General features: G+C 36.7%; 1 protein-coding gene across 2 annotated transcripts in view; it reads left to right on the top strand.

Annotated features, from left to right (window-relative positions):
- met (MET proto-oncogene, receptor tyrosine kinase) overlaps positions 1–18,953 on the top strand; it is a 123,743-nt gene that overhangs the window by 90,279 nt on the left and 14,511 nt on the right. Inside the window, exons 12-15 of one of the 2 annotated variants that reach the window (XM_030137374.1) lie at positions 1,259–1,408; positions 6,589–6,742; positions 10,131–10,265; positions 13,991–14,251. In XM_030137374.1, coding sequence (XP_029993234.1) covers positions 1,259–1,408; positions 6,589–6,742; positions 10,131–10,265; positions 13,991–14,251 — 700 coding nt within the window. The remainder of the gene's footprint in view (positions 1–1,258; positions 1,409–6,588; positions 6,743–10,130; positions 10,266–13,990; positions 14,252–18,953) is intronic. The other variant, XM_030137375.1, reaches the window with a different exon arrangement.

Genomic DNA, 18,953 nt, shown 5'->3' with positions numbered 1-18,953 from the left:
TATATCAACTGCAACTGGTTGAGTCAATGTTCACTTCTGTCGACAAACTGAAAATGGAAACCAGCTTAATCTAAAGTTGCTCCACTTGAAGAAGATTTAGGATCTGATTCCTGATTTAAGTGTGGTTTGAACCAATTATGTGCCCAAATAATCCTGTTGTATGAGTAGATATGGTCAAAATCTCAGAATCAGTGTTTTCTCACCTCATAAAATATAGTTGGATTACAATCAACCTATAACAAGTTTTCCTCTGATTTTCTCTGGAGGCTCAGTCTGTGTGACAGCTCTTTAACTCTCTACTACTACCAACAGTGCAGCTCAAAATGTCAAAACATGAAATTTGCCAATTTCTGCAATGCAGATTTGATCTCAGTTTTACTGTCAAGCATAAACCTGTAACAGCCGGTGAGAGCAATCATTCATAGCAGTAGCATGAACAAGAAAACATTATTTCCAACTCAGCGATTCCATCTTCTCAGACATGTTTTCATCCAGTTATTCCTCTGTTTTATTGTTATGAAGTCACATCCCCAAATTCTGAAATCTGAAATTTACAGAACAACTGTGTTTTCCTGTGTCTTTAACATGTTTGTTGTTATGATTAAAATACTAAATCTGCCTGGAGGTCTATGGTTTCCACTATTTATGCTAGATATGATGAGGAAGTATGTCCAAACTACTGACACATAGCTGGATTCGGCTTTGTCAAAACATAGTGCATCAACACTGCATTAAGCAACTTTACATTTCATCAGTTTGGAAAGTTTTATGCTGCAGTATTCTGTACACTCAGACCTATACGTCATGAGTTCATGATCCTCATTGTGGATTATTGACTGTCCGTCACCACATGTTTTTTTGTTTTTTTTTTAATCTGCTATGCATAGCTTGGCCCAAAAAAGAAGTCCCAGAATTGGCCTCGTTTAGCCTTTGACTTTGACTAGCATTCCCCATGGAATTGTTTCAGTTAGCTTATGCAATGTCACATCATTTATTTCCATGTCACATAACATAACCGAGACCCAGCCTACTCAAACCCCAGATCATAACACTGCCCCCACAGACTTGTACTAGGCATGAGGGTTATGTGCCAGTCACTCTGGAACTTGCTTAGTCTTTTTTTATTGTGATGCAGAATTTGCAGTTGATGAAGTAAAATAAGTTCTTTGCCCTCTATCCACCCCTAATTCATCACTTCATACTCTCTACGGTTCTGCTTTCTTCTTCTTCTGATTCCGTCCGTCCTCCTTTATCTCAGGGTGACCGAATGGACAGGGAGGCGATGAAGTGCCAGGTTCTCACTGTGTCCAACCACAGCTGTGAAAGTCTGATCCTGATTGGAAACACTTTGGAGTGCACTGTTCCCACCGAGTTGCAGACCACCACCGCCAAGGAGCTGCAGGTGGAGGTGAGATGCACAACCCACAACCCACAACACAAAAAGACACACATTTGCACAGTTATATTCACGTTGGGACAAAAACTAATCAGTCCTCATTGTTTTGACTCACATAAATATACAGGGGTTGGACAAAATAATGGAAACACCTTCTATGATGCCACAATGTTAGGTGTTTCCATTATTTTGTCCAGCCCCTGTAGATCCAGATGCAGACACACATGTAATTACATATTTCCACATATAGACACAGTGTAGGCAGATTCATGCACAGGTAAATCACAGGTGAGACAAAGTCAGTGCTGATCATCAAGTCTGTGCTGTGCAGTCAAGTCCAAGTCCCTAACAAGTCATGGTGCACTTTAGTCCCATCCTATATGTAAAGGTAAAACAAAATAGGCAGAAAACATGAAAATCAGTATCATCAAATGATTGATACTTGTATGTAAATCTAGTTAAATATGTATAAATATCAGCTATTTCAGCCAACATCTCAAACCAAACTGAGCAGCTGTAACCTCTGGTATAGTGTCATATTCTACTGATAAGTGCAGGTAAAATTGTTAATTTAAAAAAAGAAAATTATAAACTTGTATGTAGAAATTTAGTTTGCAAACAAACTTTTTCAAAACTTCGCAATTTCAGTATTTAACTAAACAGAAAATTAGGAAACTCGATGATTGTATAGTTTTAACACATGGACTTCACTTTTCAAGACAGTAAATATACAGAATTGTGGGGGAAAGAGGTTGAGGTTAAATATTAATGTGCTTTTTTTTTCATTTTTGTTTTGTTTTTTTGTTGTTTTTTTTTTGTTTTTTTCAAACCTTTTTCAGAAAACCTTTTGAACCAAACTGACCAAGTGTAACTTGTTGTGTATTAATAGTGCTTTGACAAAATAACTCTAACATCGAAATAGTAAAAAAGTACTGCAAACACCAAAAGAAATACAGTGACTAGTTTCATAGTTGTAGTGTTAATGTTAACTAATTGTTTAAGCAATAGCAGAACAAGTAACACCACAGTTTACTCTCAGCCTCAAATTTTGAACATAGTTGGGAGTTATTTCCTCATCTTTGATCTTCATTTTGCATATTTATCATTGACCATGGCATACCTTAAGAGCTGTTGCACTAGAAGAAAAACAAAATGTAGTATTTTTTTATTGTTTGGTATGGGGAAAAGTCTCATCAAGTCAAAAATGAAGTGAACTCAGAAGGATGCCAGTGAAAGTGAGTTATTGCTTAGTTTCTTACTTAATAATTCATTGCAAAATCCAACTCAAGCTGGAAATGTGTGATGATTTCTCAAGTCAAGTTTAAAATCAACTTTAGTTTGAGTTTCATGACCTCAAAGACACAAACACAAACCTGTCTGTGTGCAGCAGCTGGTCCACAAAGACTAAATTGTATTAAGATCTTGTTTGTTTATGAAGACACTCATTTGTGTGCAATCCACACCCTCTATATGTACATACATCTTCATTCAATAGACGTGTTGTTCTGGTTTCAGACCCTGTGACAGTGTGAAGTGTTTTTTATATCATTTCAGAGTGTGTAATGTGTATTTTCATTTTATTTGCATGTTGGAAGCCCAAGTTAAGAAATTATATTATTAACAGTTCTTATTTACATTTTCCTTAACCCCATTTCACACAAAAAAAGAATTATCATAGTGATATAATTTCCATGCATGGTATTTGTAATATTATGTCTAATTTTTGTTCCTAGATTATCTTCAGAGAGAAAGAGATGTATGTGCTGAGAAAACGTGTTCATGTTCATGCAGTGTACTGAGTGTTTGTTTGCTCTAATAAACAATGAATTCACTATTTTAAGGCATTGTGCAGGTCTACAGCACCCAGCAAACTTCCAGAACTGCTTGTGCAACTGGCACTTCAACCAATGCAGCAAAACCAGTGGAGCAGAGCGAGTTTTAACAACAAATCAGAATAGTTTCAACAGGAAAAAACTCTACCCCTTTAGCTCTGAAACGGGCATATACAAATACAGCAGAGGCTGATAAAGACACTTAATATGCTTTTAATATGCTCAATGAATGCTAATTAATCATACATTAATTACATCTTACTTTCTCATATTTTACTCAGTTTATTTAACAACTTTCCATTTATTTTATTTTTACATAATAATAATAATAATGACAAATGATAAGTGATGGAATACAAAGTAAAACCAGACCCCTCACTGTATGAACACTTATAAGTCCTCTTTATTCTGCAGTCTGGGAAGTTCATGGAAAACACCACATTCCTCCAGCGTTCCAGATCACTTACAGGAAACTTCAGTACCTCTCTAGGTTTAATGTAGGCCCTTATAAAAACCATCCCGAAGCAGCATTTATTGCACCGTGTGTTGAATGAAAAGGCTTGGCGTCCAGCTGTCATGTCACTTAAATACAGCATATATTGGTGAATGTAAAGCATTAAAGGAAACATAATCACACAATGATAAAACAGTTTAAACAGAAACAAACAGGCCTAGATTCACTCCTGTGATCTGTTTGAAGGTACCAGCATAACCTCCTTTATTACCCTGCCCCCCGAAGGGGAGGCAAGGGGTGTTGTTTTTGGTTTGGTTGGTTGGTTGGTTGGCTGGCTGGCTGGCTGGCACTTTAACAGCCAAACTATTGGTTGAATTTATGCCCACAATGCACTTTGCAACAAAACTTCTGAAAAGGCCCAAGTGACATTTTGGTTTGTTATGTGAACAAGAGGACTGTGTTTATGATGGAGTCATCTTCAAAGTTGTACACTGTGAAGGAAGTGATTCATGTGCGTAAGACTAATATGGATTAGTGATAATTAGGCTATCACTCTGGTTTTACAAATTTGAGATAACATTTGTGATGAAAGTCATACACTACTTTAATAACTGTTGAACCACTAATCCTATCAATACATATTAATAATTCTGGTAAAATGCAGTCTCTCAGCTTGTCATGGTCATCAGATGCAACCCATTTGGATGTCCAGAGGTTCTGTCGTGAACGTGGAAACACTGTCATCTTCTACAATATTGATTCACCAGTAAAACCCAAGGAGTTTGATAAATAACAGTGAATGGACACGCTTGTTTTTATTTTGCCGGCCATGAGCTGTTGTGAAGGAACTTTGTATTTTGAAGTGTTAAACATTTGCCTTTACATATAATGATTCATATTTTGATGGCTTATAACATGGAAATGGTTAAAGATAGCAATGTAGTTACCATACGTATAGTATAGTATAGTATAGTATAGTATAGTATAGTATAGTATAGTTATGATTTAAAAAAAAATTCCACCATTCCACCATGCTCAAGTAACTACAACTGCAGTTACAAATGCTTATTAGAAAAGTTTGTAGAAGACTTTTGTAAAGAATGGGAGATAGCATGATTCTGCTTTTTAATGATAATGTAGCTCACATTTTGTGTTCAACAAGCAGCTGTCCAATCATCAGAGTTCATAAGGGGCCTGATAAACCTTGGCGATATAAGCTAATATTGGGTGCTGAGCTTCAGACATCTAATGTCCTCCCTAAAGATAAAACCCAGCGGTTGCTCTCAGACTATCAGCCTCATCACTGTCATCTTGTGAAGTGGCCTTCAGAGAAAAAGCTCATATCTCTGGGGAGGGTCAGTCCATATCTCTGAGCTCCACAAACAGATGCACACATGAACAACCTCCATCTCATCTGCATCAGGAGAAATCTCATTTCCACCAAACCTAATAATGGCAGAGGCAATATCACTGATGTAATCTGTCCCCAGACAGGGGCAACCCACCATGTGTCTGTTATCGCATACCCCTGTGTCTAAAGGCCAGTTTCATTCCATTCAGATCCTTTTGTGTTCACGGAATGTGCCATGCACGACATTTATTAAGTCTGTATGTACAGTACAAATACTTCATTCCATCGGATACAGTCACACATTTATTATATAGGCTAAAACAACACATCACATTCTGAAAAACTCAAAAAAGACAAAAGTCTTCATTTTATTAAGACCAACTCAGACTTACTTTTATGAATCACCTCAAACCAAATGATCCAGACCACAGAGCCTCAACCCCATCAAAACTTTAATGATGTTATTCAAATCGTGAAAATTTGTCTGGCATCAGTTGAAAAGTCATACATTGTGTGGATGGGTTAAGGATGCCAATCTTAGACAGGTGAAATTTAAATAAACCCAAAATATTGTATAAATTAGAGAAAGCTTCATATCGTACAAATCTGTTTCTGAGAAATAAGGCTTGAATGTAAATAATTTCCAACTAAACTAAATTTTCTAGACAAGATCCAGCTATTTGTTATAAAAAAAAAGATGTCACTTGAATTGTGTTTTATTTAAACAGTTTTTTTTATGTTAAGTAACACATTTCCTGAGTAGCATAAACGTTGTATACAAAAAAAGAATGTGGATTTCAACATTCTCTGAGATTCTGACCGAATTTACAATAAAAAAAAAAATTGTACTAGTGTTTTAGTTTACTTTAGTTTAGTTTACTTTAGTTTAGTTTAGTTTAGTTTAGTTTAGTTTAATTTAGGTTAGTTTAGTACAGTAAGATGATAAGTTTGGATGAGGCTGATAGGGTTAGAAGACAGAAATGGTTTTTCCAATACCTCAATCATAAAAGCTACATGCAATTATCAATAGAACATATGTTATACTTTAAAGTTGAGGTACAATCAAAGAAAAATGTAGGAGACACTTTTCAGATGTTTTTTTAAATTGATGTAATGTTGTAGGGAAAAATGTGGTAATGTGATTAAGTTCTCAGACAAAGCAAAGTTGTAAAATTGAAACTTTAATTACACCAAAATCCCAAAAGAAACATAAATAAAACACATGAGAATCCGCAGAGCTGAAAGCAAGCCTCTTTTTGTAGTGTATTGCTGTAGATTAAACTAACATCATTTTATAAAGTAATCAGTCCTGGACCTGAAGGTGCTGACAGTTTCTATAAAGTTTAAAGCAGGTTCTGCTAAATAAAGTAGTAATAACAAAACTCAGTCCATGATGTGAATAATGAGTGTTTTATCCTGTATATTATCTCATGTCAGGTTCTTTGATTTGTACATCTTACACAAAGGTTTCCAGTGTTATTGCTGTACTCGACCTTTTACCCTGCAGATGACAAGCTCCCTTAACATTTGCCTCAATGTTCTCCTGGTATCTCAGTGGCGTCAGGCGGACTCCATCAGACACCTGGGGAAGGTGACCCTGGCTCAGGAACAGGACTATACAGGCCTGATTGTGGGCTGCGTGTGCGTCAGTCTGCTGCTGTTGCTGCTGGCAACACTGCTCATGTGGAGGAGGAATAAACACATTGACGGTAAGTGCACACTGGGTCTGGAGGGGGTCGTAGGTCACTGCTCAGAGGGCCCCGACAGCCTGAAGTTTAGCTTTAGCCCTGGGTGGGGGTCGGCTGGTAAACATTTAAGAGTCCTCATACATGAACAGGAAAAGATTTGTGTACTGAAGGATGATCTAAATTGGTCTACAGCTGAATCTGAATTTTGAAGTCTACTGTATTTCCTCAAATAAAAGGGTTCAGTCAGTCTCACTAGAAAACCAATTCTGGTCATTTACTTAAGGGAGTTAAAACAAGCAGTACTTACATAGTCAGCCTGATTCAGCCTGTGGTTGTGTGAAAAATGCTGTAAGAAAAGTGACAATACTGAGCAAGGCTGGTCTAATATATTTGTGAAATAGAAACTACAAAATAAAAACCCTTGCAGATATAAAAATTAGAAGTCTAAAGACCAGCGTTCATGTCCTGTTTGTAATGTTTTTGTAAGGCTTACCATTTAATCTTCATATTCTGGTGATGTCTGAAATTTCATGCTAATAAAGTAATTAGTAGGCTAACACAGTAGGTGAGTTTTTTTATGCTTGGTATGAACCCGAATGTATGTGAAATGCATACTATTTCCAGGTAACTATAACTGTATCCAGAATTAATATCTGATAATGCAAGGCAGTTGTAGCACCAACAGACACATATTGGCACAATTCGTCGGTATAATAAAGATGCAGGTAGAGGTGAGATCGGCTGCTTATGCCTCAGTCACAAATGTCATTACAAACGGCTATGAACATTGTGTAAACGATATATGGAGCATTTTGTTTGACCTTCTCAAGGCGGACTTATAAGAATGGCGTGTTCCTAACGAATGCCTGAGGAACAACCTAGAACAACGCACAAAGTTTGTGGATCAGGATGCCTTTCCAGAACCCCATGTACCTGTGCTGGCTGCAAGTAGATCACAAGAACACATTATGTTGTTATTAGGGGGCCCTTACGGCGTTCACAGGAATGGATGTACAGACAGCAATTCGCACAGCTTTCTTACGGTGGACGTAAGGTGTTCCTATAGGCAGTACTGCATCATTAATGCAGCATTTGTGGTGTTCTTAGAGGGGGTCGTATCCAAATTTTCAAGACGGAGTGAATGACTGGACTCAAACGCACAGTACTGAAGGGAAAGTAATAAATTAATGAAATAAACATGAAGAAACAACACAAAACCTGGAGGGAGATAATGCACAGTCCACAGGGTGACAAGGATCAGGGTGATGGATGTGCAGTTAGGGTTAGACACTCGGCGACAGACAGTTAGTGTTTTAATGTTCAGTTTCCTCTATTATTCTTGTGTATGATGTCTTATTATGACTCCTAATTTCTAACAGTGCAGGTCAATTTTCCCGCAGTATTGTGATTCAGCACCAGGGACAGCGCACAATCCCAAACACATAAAATGTACATTCACATTCTAAAACGCTTAATGTAAAAAAGCTTAATGCAGCTTAATGTCTGAAAAGAGCATCAATCATCACCAAATTATATGTGGACATCTGTAATGCTGGGATAGGCTCCAGCAGCCCCACAACCATCTCGAGGTTGAAGAGGTTCAGAAAATGAATGAATGAATGATTGATAAAACAATCATCTAAGATTAAATTCTGTTACATTTTTTTGTGCCTATGGAGAGGAAAAGGCTTAACGTGGACAGTATCCATAATTCTGAGGTTTTTGTTTTGATTTTTGCAGAGGTGAAAGTGGACATGACTGTTTTTCTTACTGTTGTTTATTTTCTTATTCAGCAATTTCTGTAAAGCCCTATGAGGCAAACTTGTTGTGATATTGGGCTCTACAAATAAAATTGGATTGGATTGGATTGGACTGAATAGAGATGTCCACACGAACTTTGGTGATGATTTATCACTGTTCTGGGGCATTAAACTAAACATTAAGCTTTTTTACATTCAGCATTTTAGAATGTCCTTCTTCTTCTGCTGCTGCCGGACAGAAACAGCGGCCACAACTGCTTGATCTTCCTATTCTTCATGTTGCAGCTGTACAAGTTTCAGTCTTGTGGGCATTATTGCCATCTTGAATATGATTTTAATGACACAGGACTTTTAGTACACGGCCACTGTTTTATACCAATCTAAATATTCTGAAAAAGCATAAAATCTTCCTGCCATTGACTTGGGAGTGCCATGAGTTGCACATAGGGGTGCTGTACGGCCACCTTACGACAAAACCGTGACAACTGTACGGTCTTTGTACGACACAAAATCACATCATTTTCTCACAGATGCCTCAACTTGCTCTTGTGTTTTGAACGGCAGCCTTACTGGCTTCATAAGAAGGCCATAAGAAACTACTGCTCCCTCCATGAATGTCTAAGAACTCTAGATCTCATATGAACCAGGAGATTCATACGAACCCATCGTTCATAAGAAGCTTTGTGACTGAGGCTTTACCATTATGTGCATTTAAATTTGAACGCTAGCACCGATATTGTATGTGAGCACATATCATGGGATTTTGGATCTCTTCTCGTGGTAGTGTGATAAATTTTTCTGCATACTTTCTATCATTTTAGAATAAGGACTTGCTGCAAGATTGAGATTCAAGTGGTATGAGGTGCAAAAGAGAATTAGAAATTATTCTGCTTGCAATAAAGACCTGCTACCTTCTGCAGCTGAAAGACTGAGGGACTAATTGAGGAACAACAGTGTTAAAGATTATTTACTTTTGTAACAAATAGAGGAGAAAACATGATGTGAAGTGACATGTGTTATTATGTTATAGCTAAATTATATATGGTAATTTGTAATTCACAAACCAGCCTAAGACTGCCACAAATTCTGAATTAAAAGTTCAATATGTGTGATTCACATGTATTTGTGGGCTTATATAAAGTTGGCATTGATCCCTAGCTAACTCCATTTTTAAATTAGCAGTATCTAGTGTCTACAGTGTTACCACTGTGTAAAGGACTAGAACACAGGCACTGAAAAACGTAGGAACAAGCATTAGGATTAGGACAAAGTACAGGCTGTTATCATGGATGTAACTGAGACATCTCAGTTAAATCTTACATACTGAAACTGTTACATATTGAAATGATGTGTGTTTACATGTCTACATACTTGCTAATGAAGTTCACATGGTGCTTCATCATCCATTTGCATGTGTGTCCGCTGGGTCAGGTTGGTTCACGGTAAGCAAGTCTGGGGTGCCGTGGTGAAACGCTTGGCCTTTCTGAGTAATTCTCTCCTCTCTCCCCCTCATTCAATCATTTTCTATCCTCTGCCATGTCCCTCCCTCTTTCTATCACCTCTATCCTATTTCTGTTTCCATATTTTACCCCTTGACCCTCCCCCTCTATCCCGGTCTCCCCCCACTTTGCCTCCATCTCTGTCTCTAGATCTGTCTGAGGTGTGGTATGATGGCCGGGGTCACATCCAACATCTGGACAGGCTGGCTAATGCGAGGAGCGTCAGTCCCACTAACGAAATGGTCTCCCACGAGTCTGTGGACTATAGAACAACCCTTCTGGAGGGTACGTCAAACAGTTGAGCCCCGCCACTTTCCTTCTTCCCCCCTCCCTCCATCTACCTGCTTCCCTCATAGTGGGGCTGAATGCTGTGTGAGCAGTGCATGCAGACATGATGTAAACTAACACAAGGGCCTTCGGGAGATGTTTCTGGATCAGCTGAACTCAGTTGTGGAAAGTACTTTTACTCAAGTACTTTCTGCAGCTTTACACTTCTACTCCACTACATCTCACAGGCATATTGTACTCTTACCTCAACTCCAACTGTCTGACAGCTTTAGTTCCATTTATTTTTTCATCTTCTTACTGTTCAGTGAAAACCACATACCTCTAAATGTGCTGAGGTTGAAAATATTTGATGAAATGTAGGAAGTTTCTTTTATGGGTTGAGTTTCATATTCTCATCCATTCCTTCGTTCATTTTCTGAACCCGCTTTATCTTCACTAGGGTCACAGGAGCCTATCCCAGTTACTTATGGGCGAAGGTGGAGTACACCCTGTATGAGTCGCCAGTTCATCACAGGGCTGACATATAGAGGCAAACAATCACTCTCACATTCACACTTATGGGCAATTTAAATTAACCAATTAACCTATCAGTGCATGTCTTTGGATGGTGGGAGGAAGCCAGAGTACCCAGAAAGAAACCACACAAACACAGGGAGAACGTGCATCGACTGGTGTTGGAATCAAACCCAGGACCTTCTTTCTGTGAGGCATGAGTGCTAACCACTGCACCACCGTGTCACTCATATTCTCATCCATCTTAAGTAAAATAAACTCATTAACCCTCAAAGACTAACCTTACTGTCCGCAGCTAAAAATATCTATTGTTTTGAGCTGCTAATCCACTCCATTTGCTTTGAAAAGACAGGTAAAGCAGAGTGTCTTAGGTTCTTAGTCTCATTTGGACTCTCCATAGTGAACATTTATGAAGACAGTATTCAGTCTTTGTTGCACTGTGTGCGTTTACTTATCTTGTTCAATACACAATATTTTTTCTGAAAAAGGAACTTCTTTATGATATAATAACTTTTCTATTTACTCACTGAAACATTTTATACATGCCCACATAGTAAATGACTGGCACAGGCGAGTCAGACATCACAGAGAGCAGAGACCTAGTGAAAAGTTGACGTTTCAGAAATACATGGTTCTTACAGGCAAGATTATGATCTTATATGAGGTTTTTCTGTGGTTTAAAATACCATTGGTTTATAAAACCGGTCAAGTGCTTGACCTTAAATGCACAGGAGGAACATGAATCAAAAACATCAGATATAAAAGTAAAATAGTAAAATTATAATACCAAAATTCTACAGTGTGAAAACGCTGACACTTCACACATTGACTACATATTGCTAATAACACTGCATTTGCAGTGAAGTACTTTCACAGTGTGTATTAGTACTACTAATAGTTCTAGTAAAGGACCAGTTTTTCCTCTATCACTGACTACACTATCAGCCAGGACTGAAACTGATAGATTCAGTTTTCCCCTCAAATTAGAGCCTCTTACACTTTATACTTTTTTGGTGGATTTCTCAGAGAATTGTGTTTTGAAAAAAATTCAAAATCTTTTTTAAGACCTGTTGCCTTCTATATTTGATCACGCACAGCCTTTTTTCAGTTTCAGGATGAATTTTGCAATCAGTCAGAGGAAATTAATTACAACTCTTTAACGTTATTAAGAACATTGCTGCTGCATCACTAAATTGTCTTGCTCAGTGGCTTTGTTTCCCTAAGAATCAAGGAAAAATAATGTTTTTCACTATGGTTATTGTTATAATTCAGTGAACTTTGATCCAACATGATTATATAGCTACTAGAAAATCTGAGACACAGGATGGCAATCTCCCAAATCTTTGCTAAAATCTTTACAGTCACATGTGGTTTAGGTTGTAATTGCAGATCCTGAGGGAATGACAGGGGCTCTCTGTATTATAAACCTAAGTATGATGGACAGAAGCCTTAACTCCACATTTTAGCTGTTCCAGACCCCTGTGATCTGATTTTTATTTAAGCATGCTGCATTCAGAAAAGAAATAAAGCTGTCGATGTTAAGTTGTAATTATGAGAAAAATATGTTGTAATTATGACACTTGATCTTGTAATTACAAGCTCAGGATCTGGGGATTAGAGGAAAAGACTGAAAGACAAATGATGGAGTCTAGTAATTTATCCATAAAATAGATTCAATAGAAGAACTAAAATTGTATTAAAACAAAGATAAAAAAAAAAAAGAGGTGTGTTTTATTTATGGATGTGTCACAGGACATGGTAGCAGCTGAGAAAATGCAAACATTTGCCTAAAAATATTAATATACACTAGAAGAAACACTGACCTCCAATCAACAGAGACCTAGATATCTAATTGGATTTAAGTGCTTTTTTTACCCTCGACCCAGGGTATTGACATGAGTTTATCATCCGTCCGTTTGTCCATCCGTATGTGCAAAAATTTTGGTGTGGACTGAAGGTCGTGGGTATCAAGTGCAGGCATGTTATTATTTTTTTTGTTTTGTTTTGGTTTGTATTTTTATACAAAAATCTGCAATTTTTTAAATATATATTCATTGAAAAGTAACTATGATCTAACTAATTAAGCTTAGCTATTATCATAATTATGGAATTTTTTCCGGAATTACTAGATATAATTCTGAGAAAACACATTTCTGAGAAATAATTGCAATGTTGGGAATAAATAATTTAATTAGAAAAAAATTACATGGGAAAAAACACCATTCAGCAGATTTAGTCATATAACATGAAATCTATTGGGGAAATGGTGTCTTTACCCTAGAAAGAAGAAAGTTTCTACTATTCTGTATTCCAGTTTTTATGAAAAAATAACTTCTGTTTTTTTTCAATAGATTCAAGGTCATGTGAGGATGATCGATATGTGTTCTGATGATTAGGAGGTTTTATGCATAGCTAAAAAAGTACTGGAAGAGCTCAGACCCCCGCTAAGGCAGATCACCCCCCCCAGATCACCCCCAAAATTTAATTCTTTGTCCCGTGTCCCAGTATCAACATTTCCTGAAAATTTTATCAAAATCTGCCCCTCTCTCTCAATCACCAACTAAATTTAATCATTTGTTCCTTGTGCCAGTATCAACATTTCCTGAAAATTTCATCCAAATCCATCCATAACTTTTTGCATTATCTTGCTAACAGACAGACAAACAAACCCCAATAAAAGCATAACCTCCGCCGTTCCTTGGCGGAGGTAATAATCTCATAATTCTACATTTGATTATTCAAGGAAAAGTCAGCCATCATCCCATAAAATTAGATCTTTTGGGAAAGGATACACATTTCTCTCCAAACTAATATCACACAGGATGAAGAGGACAAAAGTAAGATGCAAATCAGTCTGTATTTAGAGGATTTCAGGGTTTATTCTACTTGATAAAAAAATAAACATAATAAATAATCCTTTTCCAGTAGAATCTATAGTATGTGACAACTACCTGCTGATACTTTTTATGAATACATGTTGTAGATTTCTGTTTGTTTGAGAAAAACCTTCACTTGCATGTTTGTTTCTTTATATACATCCTCTTTCCTTCCCCAAACATCTTCAAAGTAGGAACTGGAAGCTGTTTTTCCAGACTGGTGTCAGGTTCCTCTCTGCCTTTCAAGGTCCATTTCTCTGATCATGTAACACACCTCAACCCCCGGAGCAGTCGCTGACCTTTAACCCTGTCTGTCTCCCTCTGCTCGTCCAGATCAGGGCGTCGATCGGCCCGAGACGTGCCGAGCCACTCCTCACATCTACGGGGGGAACAGTGAACTGCTGTCCCCAAGGCTGGGGGCGCTGGGAGGCAGGATGGGGCTGGGAATGGAGGGGGAGCTGGTGTCCCCGCTGCTTATGGCACCGGTCCACATCGACCCATCCTGCCTCCACCCAGACCTGCTGACCGAGGTGCAGCACGTGGTGATCGCCAGGGAACAGCTGCTGCTTCACCTCAACCAGGTCATCGGACGAGGTCAGTCCCACAAACTCATGATGCAAAAATATGAACAAGACATAATACTACACTGATCTGTGGATCTTACGTTCTTTTCATATTCAGTTCACAGTTATAACAGAAATCTCTATCCATTCCTCATACTCAGATGCAACATATCAAGAAAATGCTGTAATATGAGAAATTTAGGACTAAAAATGGGAGACTAGACTAGACTAGACTAGACTAGACTAGAATAGAATAGAATAGAATAGAATAGAATAGAATAGAATAGAATAGAATAGAATAGAATAGAATAGAATAGAACAGGATAAGCTTTGGGCATCAAATTTGTCCAACAAGCAGTGCATCTTTTATGGTAGCTGCCTAGTAGCTTTACGTCTAACACAAAAAACACACATTTTATGAAAACCATCAATGTAAAGTCCCTAATTTTATTATTCCTGTAAAATCAGATTGGAATGTTTTGATTTAAAGAGAATAAAAGCAAATGCATACAAGATGGAGCCATAAAAATACAAAGAATTCAATCAGTTTAATCCTCAATAAGTGAATAATTCATTAGAATCAGCTTTAATGAACCTTTAGTGCATATGAACATCACAGTAAAAGAAAACAGAAAAGTCAACTGGACACTTTCAACACTTCATTCACATTGTTCACTTGTGTTTTTAATTTTATTACAGCTTATGTTCAACGTTTAAACTTTAATTTAATCAAAACATCACAGCTTTATTCAAGATGTTTAGAGCCTCTGAAAAAAAACAATGCCTGCTCACATCAGTGTTTAGGTCTGACTTGGATTTTCTGTAATCCAAATAATTTTGCAGATAGTAGTTTCAACATGTTAAATGTACAATACATGTTTATTAAACAAACATTTACACTCACATGTCTTTTTACTGCTTTACCCCTGGTATTGTGTCTTTCTTTCCTCATAAATTTGCATCTTAAATCTTAGAAAAAATAAAGCATTTGTGTTTATTTACTTTTTCTGTTCTTTTGCTGTTATATTAATATTTCGGTCAGAGTTGTCTTTCACTGCTTTTATCTATGTTGTGCAATTGCTGCTTGTTTTCATTCTTTTTTGTCTTCCTCTTCTCGATCGCTCTAAATGGACACCCTTGTCTCTAATTTTTTTTTAAATTTCTTCTCATTTTTATTCATTTAATCATTTTAGCATTAACCATGTTGCTTTTTCGTATCTCATTTTTTAACCATGTTTTAATGTATAGCTGCAAGATTTGGCAAAAGAAGTCATATTGTGATTATTGTGGACTTTGCAAGTTGACTTCTTCACTTAACAAGGAATGCAGATGGCACAATTTGATTTTGTATTTTTCAGCTCAAATACAAACTAAAATAGTATAAAAATACAAAAGCATTTAACATTTTTCACACAATGCCTCTGCTCAAAGTCACTGAATCTAAAATATCACTAGACCACAATCAGTTTCATGTACTGATTTCCAATTCCAATTCTACAATAACACAATTTTAAATCCTCCTAAACTTCAACTTTATAAGTTGCAGTGCTTCCTAGTTTTTTAACATCACTGCACAAAAACTACATAATTCCTTCTCAGCTTTTTGTAGTCTGACGCCAGAACCCTTAGGACCAAAACCACCAACAAATCAACATCATGTATCCACAGACTGTATCACTCACTGAACAAAGTATAAAGCTCATTGTTTACACACGTCTGTGTTATGCGTATTATGGTATCATCAAGTTTTCTTATTCAAACTAAAACTCATTGGTGCTTATTTTGACAGTCACCACAATAACAGTATCTAGTAATCTTCATGTGCTGCATCAGCTGATAGTTTACATTATAGCTCTGTTAGCTTAGCTCTGTTTTTAGAAAGAAAACAGTAAAACTGCGAATCACCTCTATTTTCTGTACAGTTTGGAATCATCGAAACAAGGCTGACTTAATATTTGAAAGTAGAATTCTACATATAGCCCATTTAAACTACTTTGTAAACTATTGTTTCTTAAAGTGCTGTAAAAGTAAAATCATTATTGCATGTATTAATGTGTACAGATCTCATCATCCAGGTGCACAAATCCTTCTGAAAGCTGCTTAACTCACAACCGATACACCCAGACACACAACACCTCATATTATGCAGTTAAAGTCAACCCACAGATCAAATTCAGTGTGGAACAGAAAAAGACCTTCCCAGACCCCTCAGTGTGACAGAACCAGGCCTCTGCCCCCACAGCACCGTCAACCCCAGAAGAAAAGGAGCTGGACTTTAAGGCTGGATTTTTCAAGTGGCGTAGGATGATTTGTTCAGTGTCCCAGGCTCCATTGTTGAGAGACGTAATTCAACACCCACAGCCATCTGCGAGGACGTGATAGGAGAACGCTGCGCTTATTTTATCCCCTCACCCCTCTGGTTAGGGCCAAGCCAACCCTCCTTCCTCACATCTTAAAAAAAGACATAATTCAATAATATGCACAATAACTCAAGGGCTTTGGCATCGGCTATTAGCCGGTGGAGGTGTCAATAAATAAACCCTCATACTGGGTTACCGAGGGGCGGGTCAGGGAGGGGGTGATGGTAACTTAAGAAAATCAGAATTACTGTTAAACCTGAGAAAATAAGCCTGCACTTGTTGTATCCAAATCGCTGAACAAAAAGCTGCTGATGCTTCATGATAACATCTGTACTTTATGAAAAACAACAGGATGTAAAACTACAGTGAACAGTGAATGTACAGTTAAAATCTCTTTGCTTTCCTTCAGTTTTAAAGTGTCATGTTTTCAATAATTAATGTTTAAACAGTGGTTTTGAGAAGTGTATATACAGTCCTACCAGAAAGAACTTGAGTATACTGAAATATCATCAAATTATTGAGTGTTAAGGAACAAAAGCACATTTTTTTACAAGTTTAAAACAAGAATAAAAAAACTTATGCAAAATATGAATTAAGAATGCTTTTACTCCTCTCTGTATTACCAGAATGACAAAAGCTTAAAGGAGTGGTATTTTGCTTTTTTAGATGGAATTATGCATTTAAAAACATTTCCCTGTGGTCTACTTAAACTGTAAATGCTATGCTTTGGTCTGAATTCTCTATAAATTAAACTCTACAGGCCCATCTTCAACCCTATTTCTGAGTAATTACACCAGAAAGGTGGTTTTGAGCACTGGCCCTTTAAATGTATGAGCCACTTCACGCCCCACCCCCTCCAGGTTGTTGACCGGGCTTTCTGTCCCGTTCAGCCACTTGTGTTCATTAATGCAACCAGCAACTGAACATTTTAGGTAACTGGCTCGAGTTTGGACATATTTTCAGTACAACTGCTGCTGCTGACAAACAATTATGGCGTACTCATCAGAAGTCTCGACCTTAAATGTGCAAATGTCGTGACGCAACTAGTTACTGTATATACGTAACAAATTAAGCAGGAATTAAAACGGGTTGTAGAAATCCACTTGATTTTTGCCAAAATGAATATAAAGATAGCTTTGCAGCACCTGGAGGGTTCAAATTCAAACTTTATGAACTATTAAGGTCCAAATATACACATAAATGTACCAAAGACTAATAAAAGGGGGTTTAGAGAAATATGACCCCTTTAATGAAAACATGTAGTATTTATAATAAACAGTAAATAAAAACTACACTGACCAATGATACTACAGTTAAAATCTTTTTGTTTTCCTTCACTGTTAATGGTTCATGGTAATAAGAATAAAATAAATGCTTTTGCACAATATTGGGCTTTTAATAAATAATGGTTTCAGCACTACAAAGACAGTCATACTAGAAAAAATGCAAATATATTCACAAATAACCAATTTGTTTTGTGTTAAATATCCAAAGTACATTTTTCTTGGCTAGATTTTTAAAATAAAGAGCTAAATAAAATGCTGAAATTTAAGTAAGTTGTGCTTTTATAAGCAGTGAAAGCACAGTTGGATAAATAATTTATTTTCATCATCTTAAAATTAGATAACATCCATTCAATGCCATTTTTAAGTCTGAAAACACATTATACAAGTCTGAAATTAATTCATTTTAATAGAAACTGGAAAACTAATGAACTGAATGTCTAAGATAAAATACTGAATTCCAGTATATATAAATAAATAGATCACTGGACGTCAAACTCCAAGTGACTAATAAATAAATATAGTAATTCTAAAAAATGAAGATGCAAGCAACTTTCATCTTTTGAGTCATCAAATCAAATTTTATTTATATAGCGCCAAATCATAACAAAAGTTATCTCATGACACTTTACATATAGAGTTGGTCGAAACCAGACTCTAAGCCAATTTACAGAAACCCAACAGAATCCTCCGGGAGCAAACACTTGTGACTGGTGACAGTGAAAGTCATCCATTTTTAAACCAATTATCTATAAAAAAAATTAATTGGCATCTATTAATCTCTCACTGCAGGATTTTTAATGATCCACTTATAGGTTTTTAAGATATTCAACTGTTTAATCATGTTCTGATCAATAAGACTTAAAACGTCAAATAATCTTTTATATTGATTAAATTGTTGAATAAAAGGTTAGTTTGTGCTAATTTTCTTTGATATAAAGATGAAGGTAATGAGCACTACATTACATGTTTTTGCTTTAATTTGTTTTGTTGCTTCTTTTACTCTGATTTCATGTTTTATGTCTGTCTAATTATTTAAAACCTCAGAAAACTGGTTTCTTACAGAAACCATCCATTAACCTGTTAAATT

The sequence above is a fragment of the Sphaeramia orbicularis genome, chromosome 6, assembly GCF_902148855.1.
Source record: "Sphaeramia orbicularis chromosome 6, fSphaOr1.1, whole genome shotgun sequence".
NCBI lineage: Eukaryota > Metazoa > Chordata > Actinopteri > Kurtiformes > Apogonidae > Sphaeramia > Sphaeramia orbicularis.
Note: the sequence above shows the minus strand (reverse complement) of the source record. Positions and strands in the feature narration are given on the sequence as shown.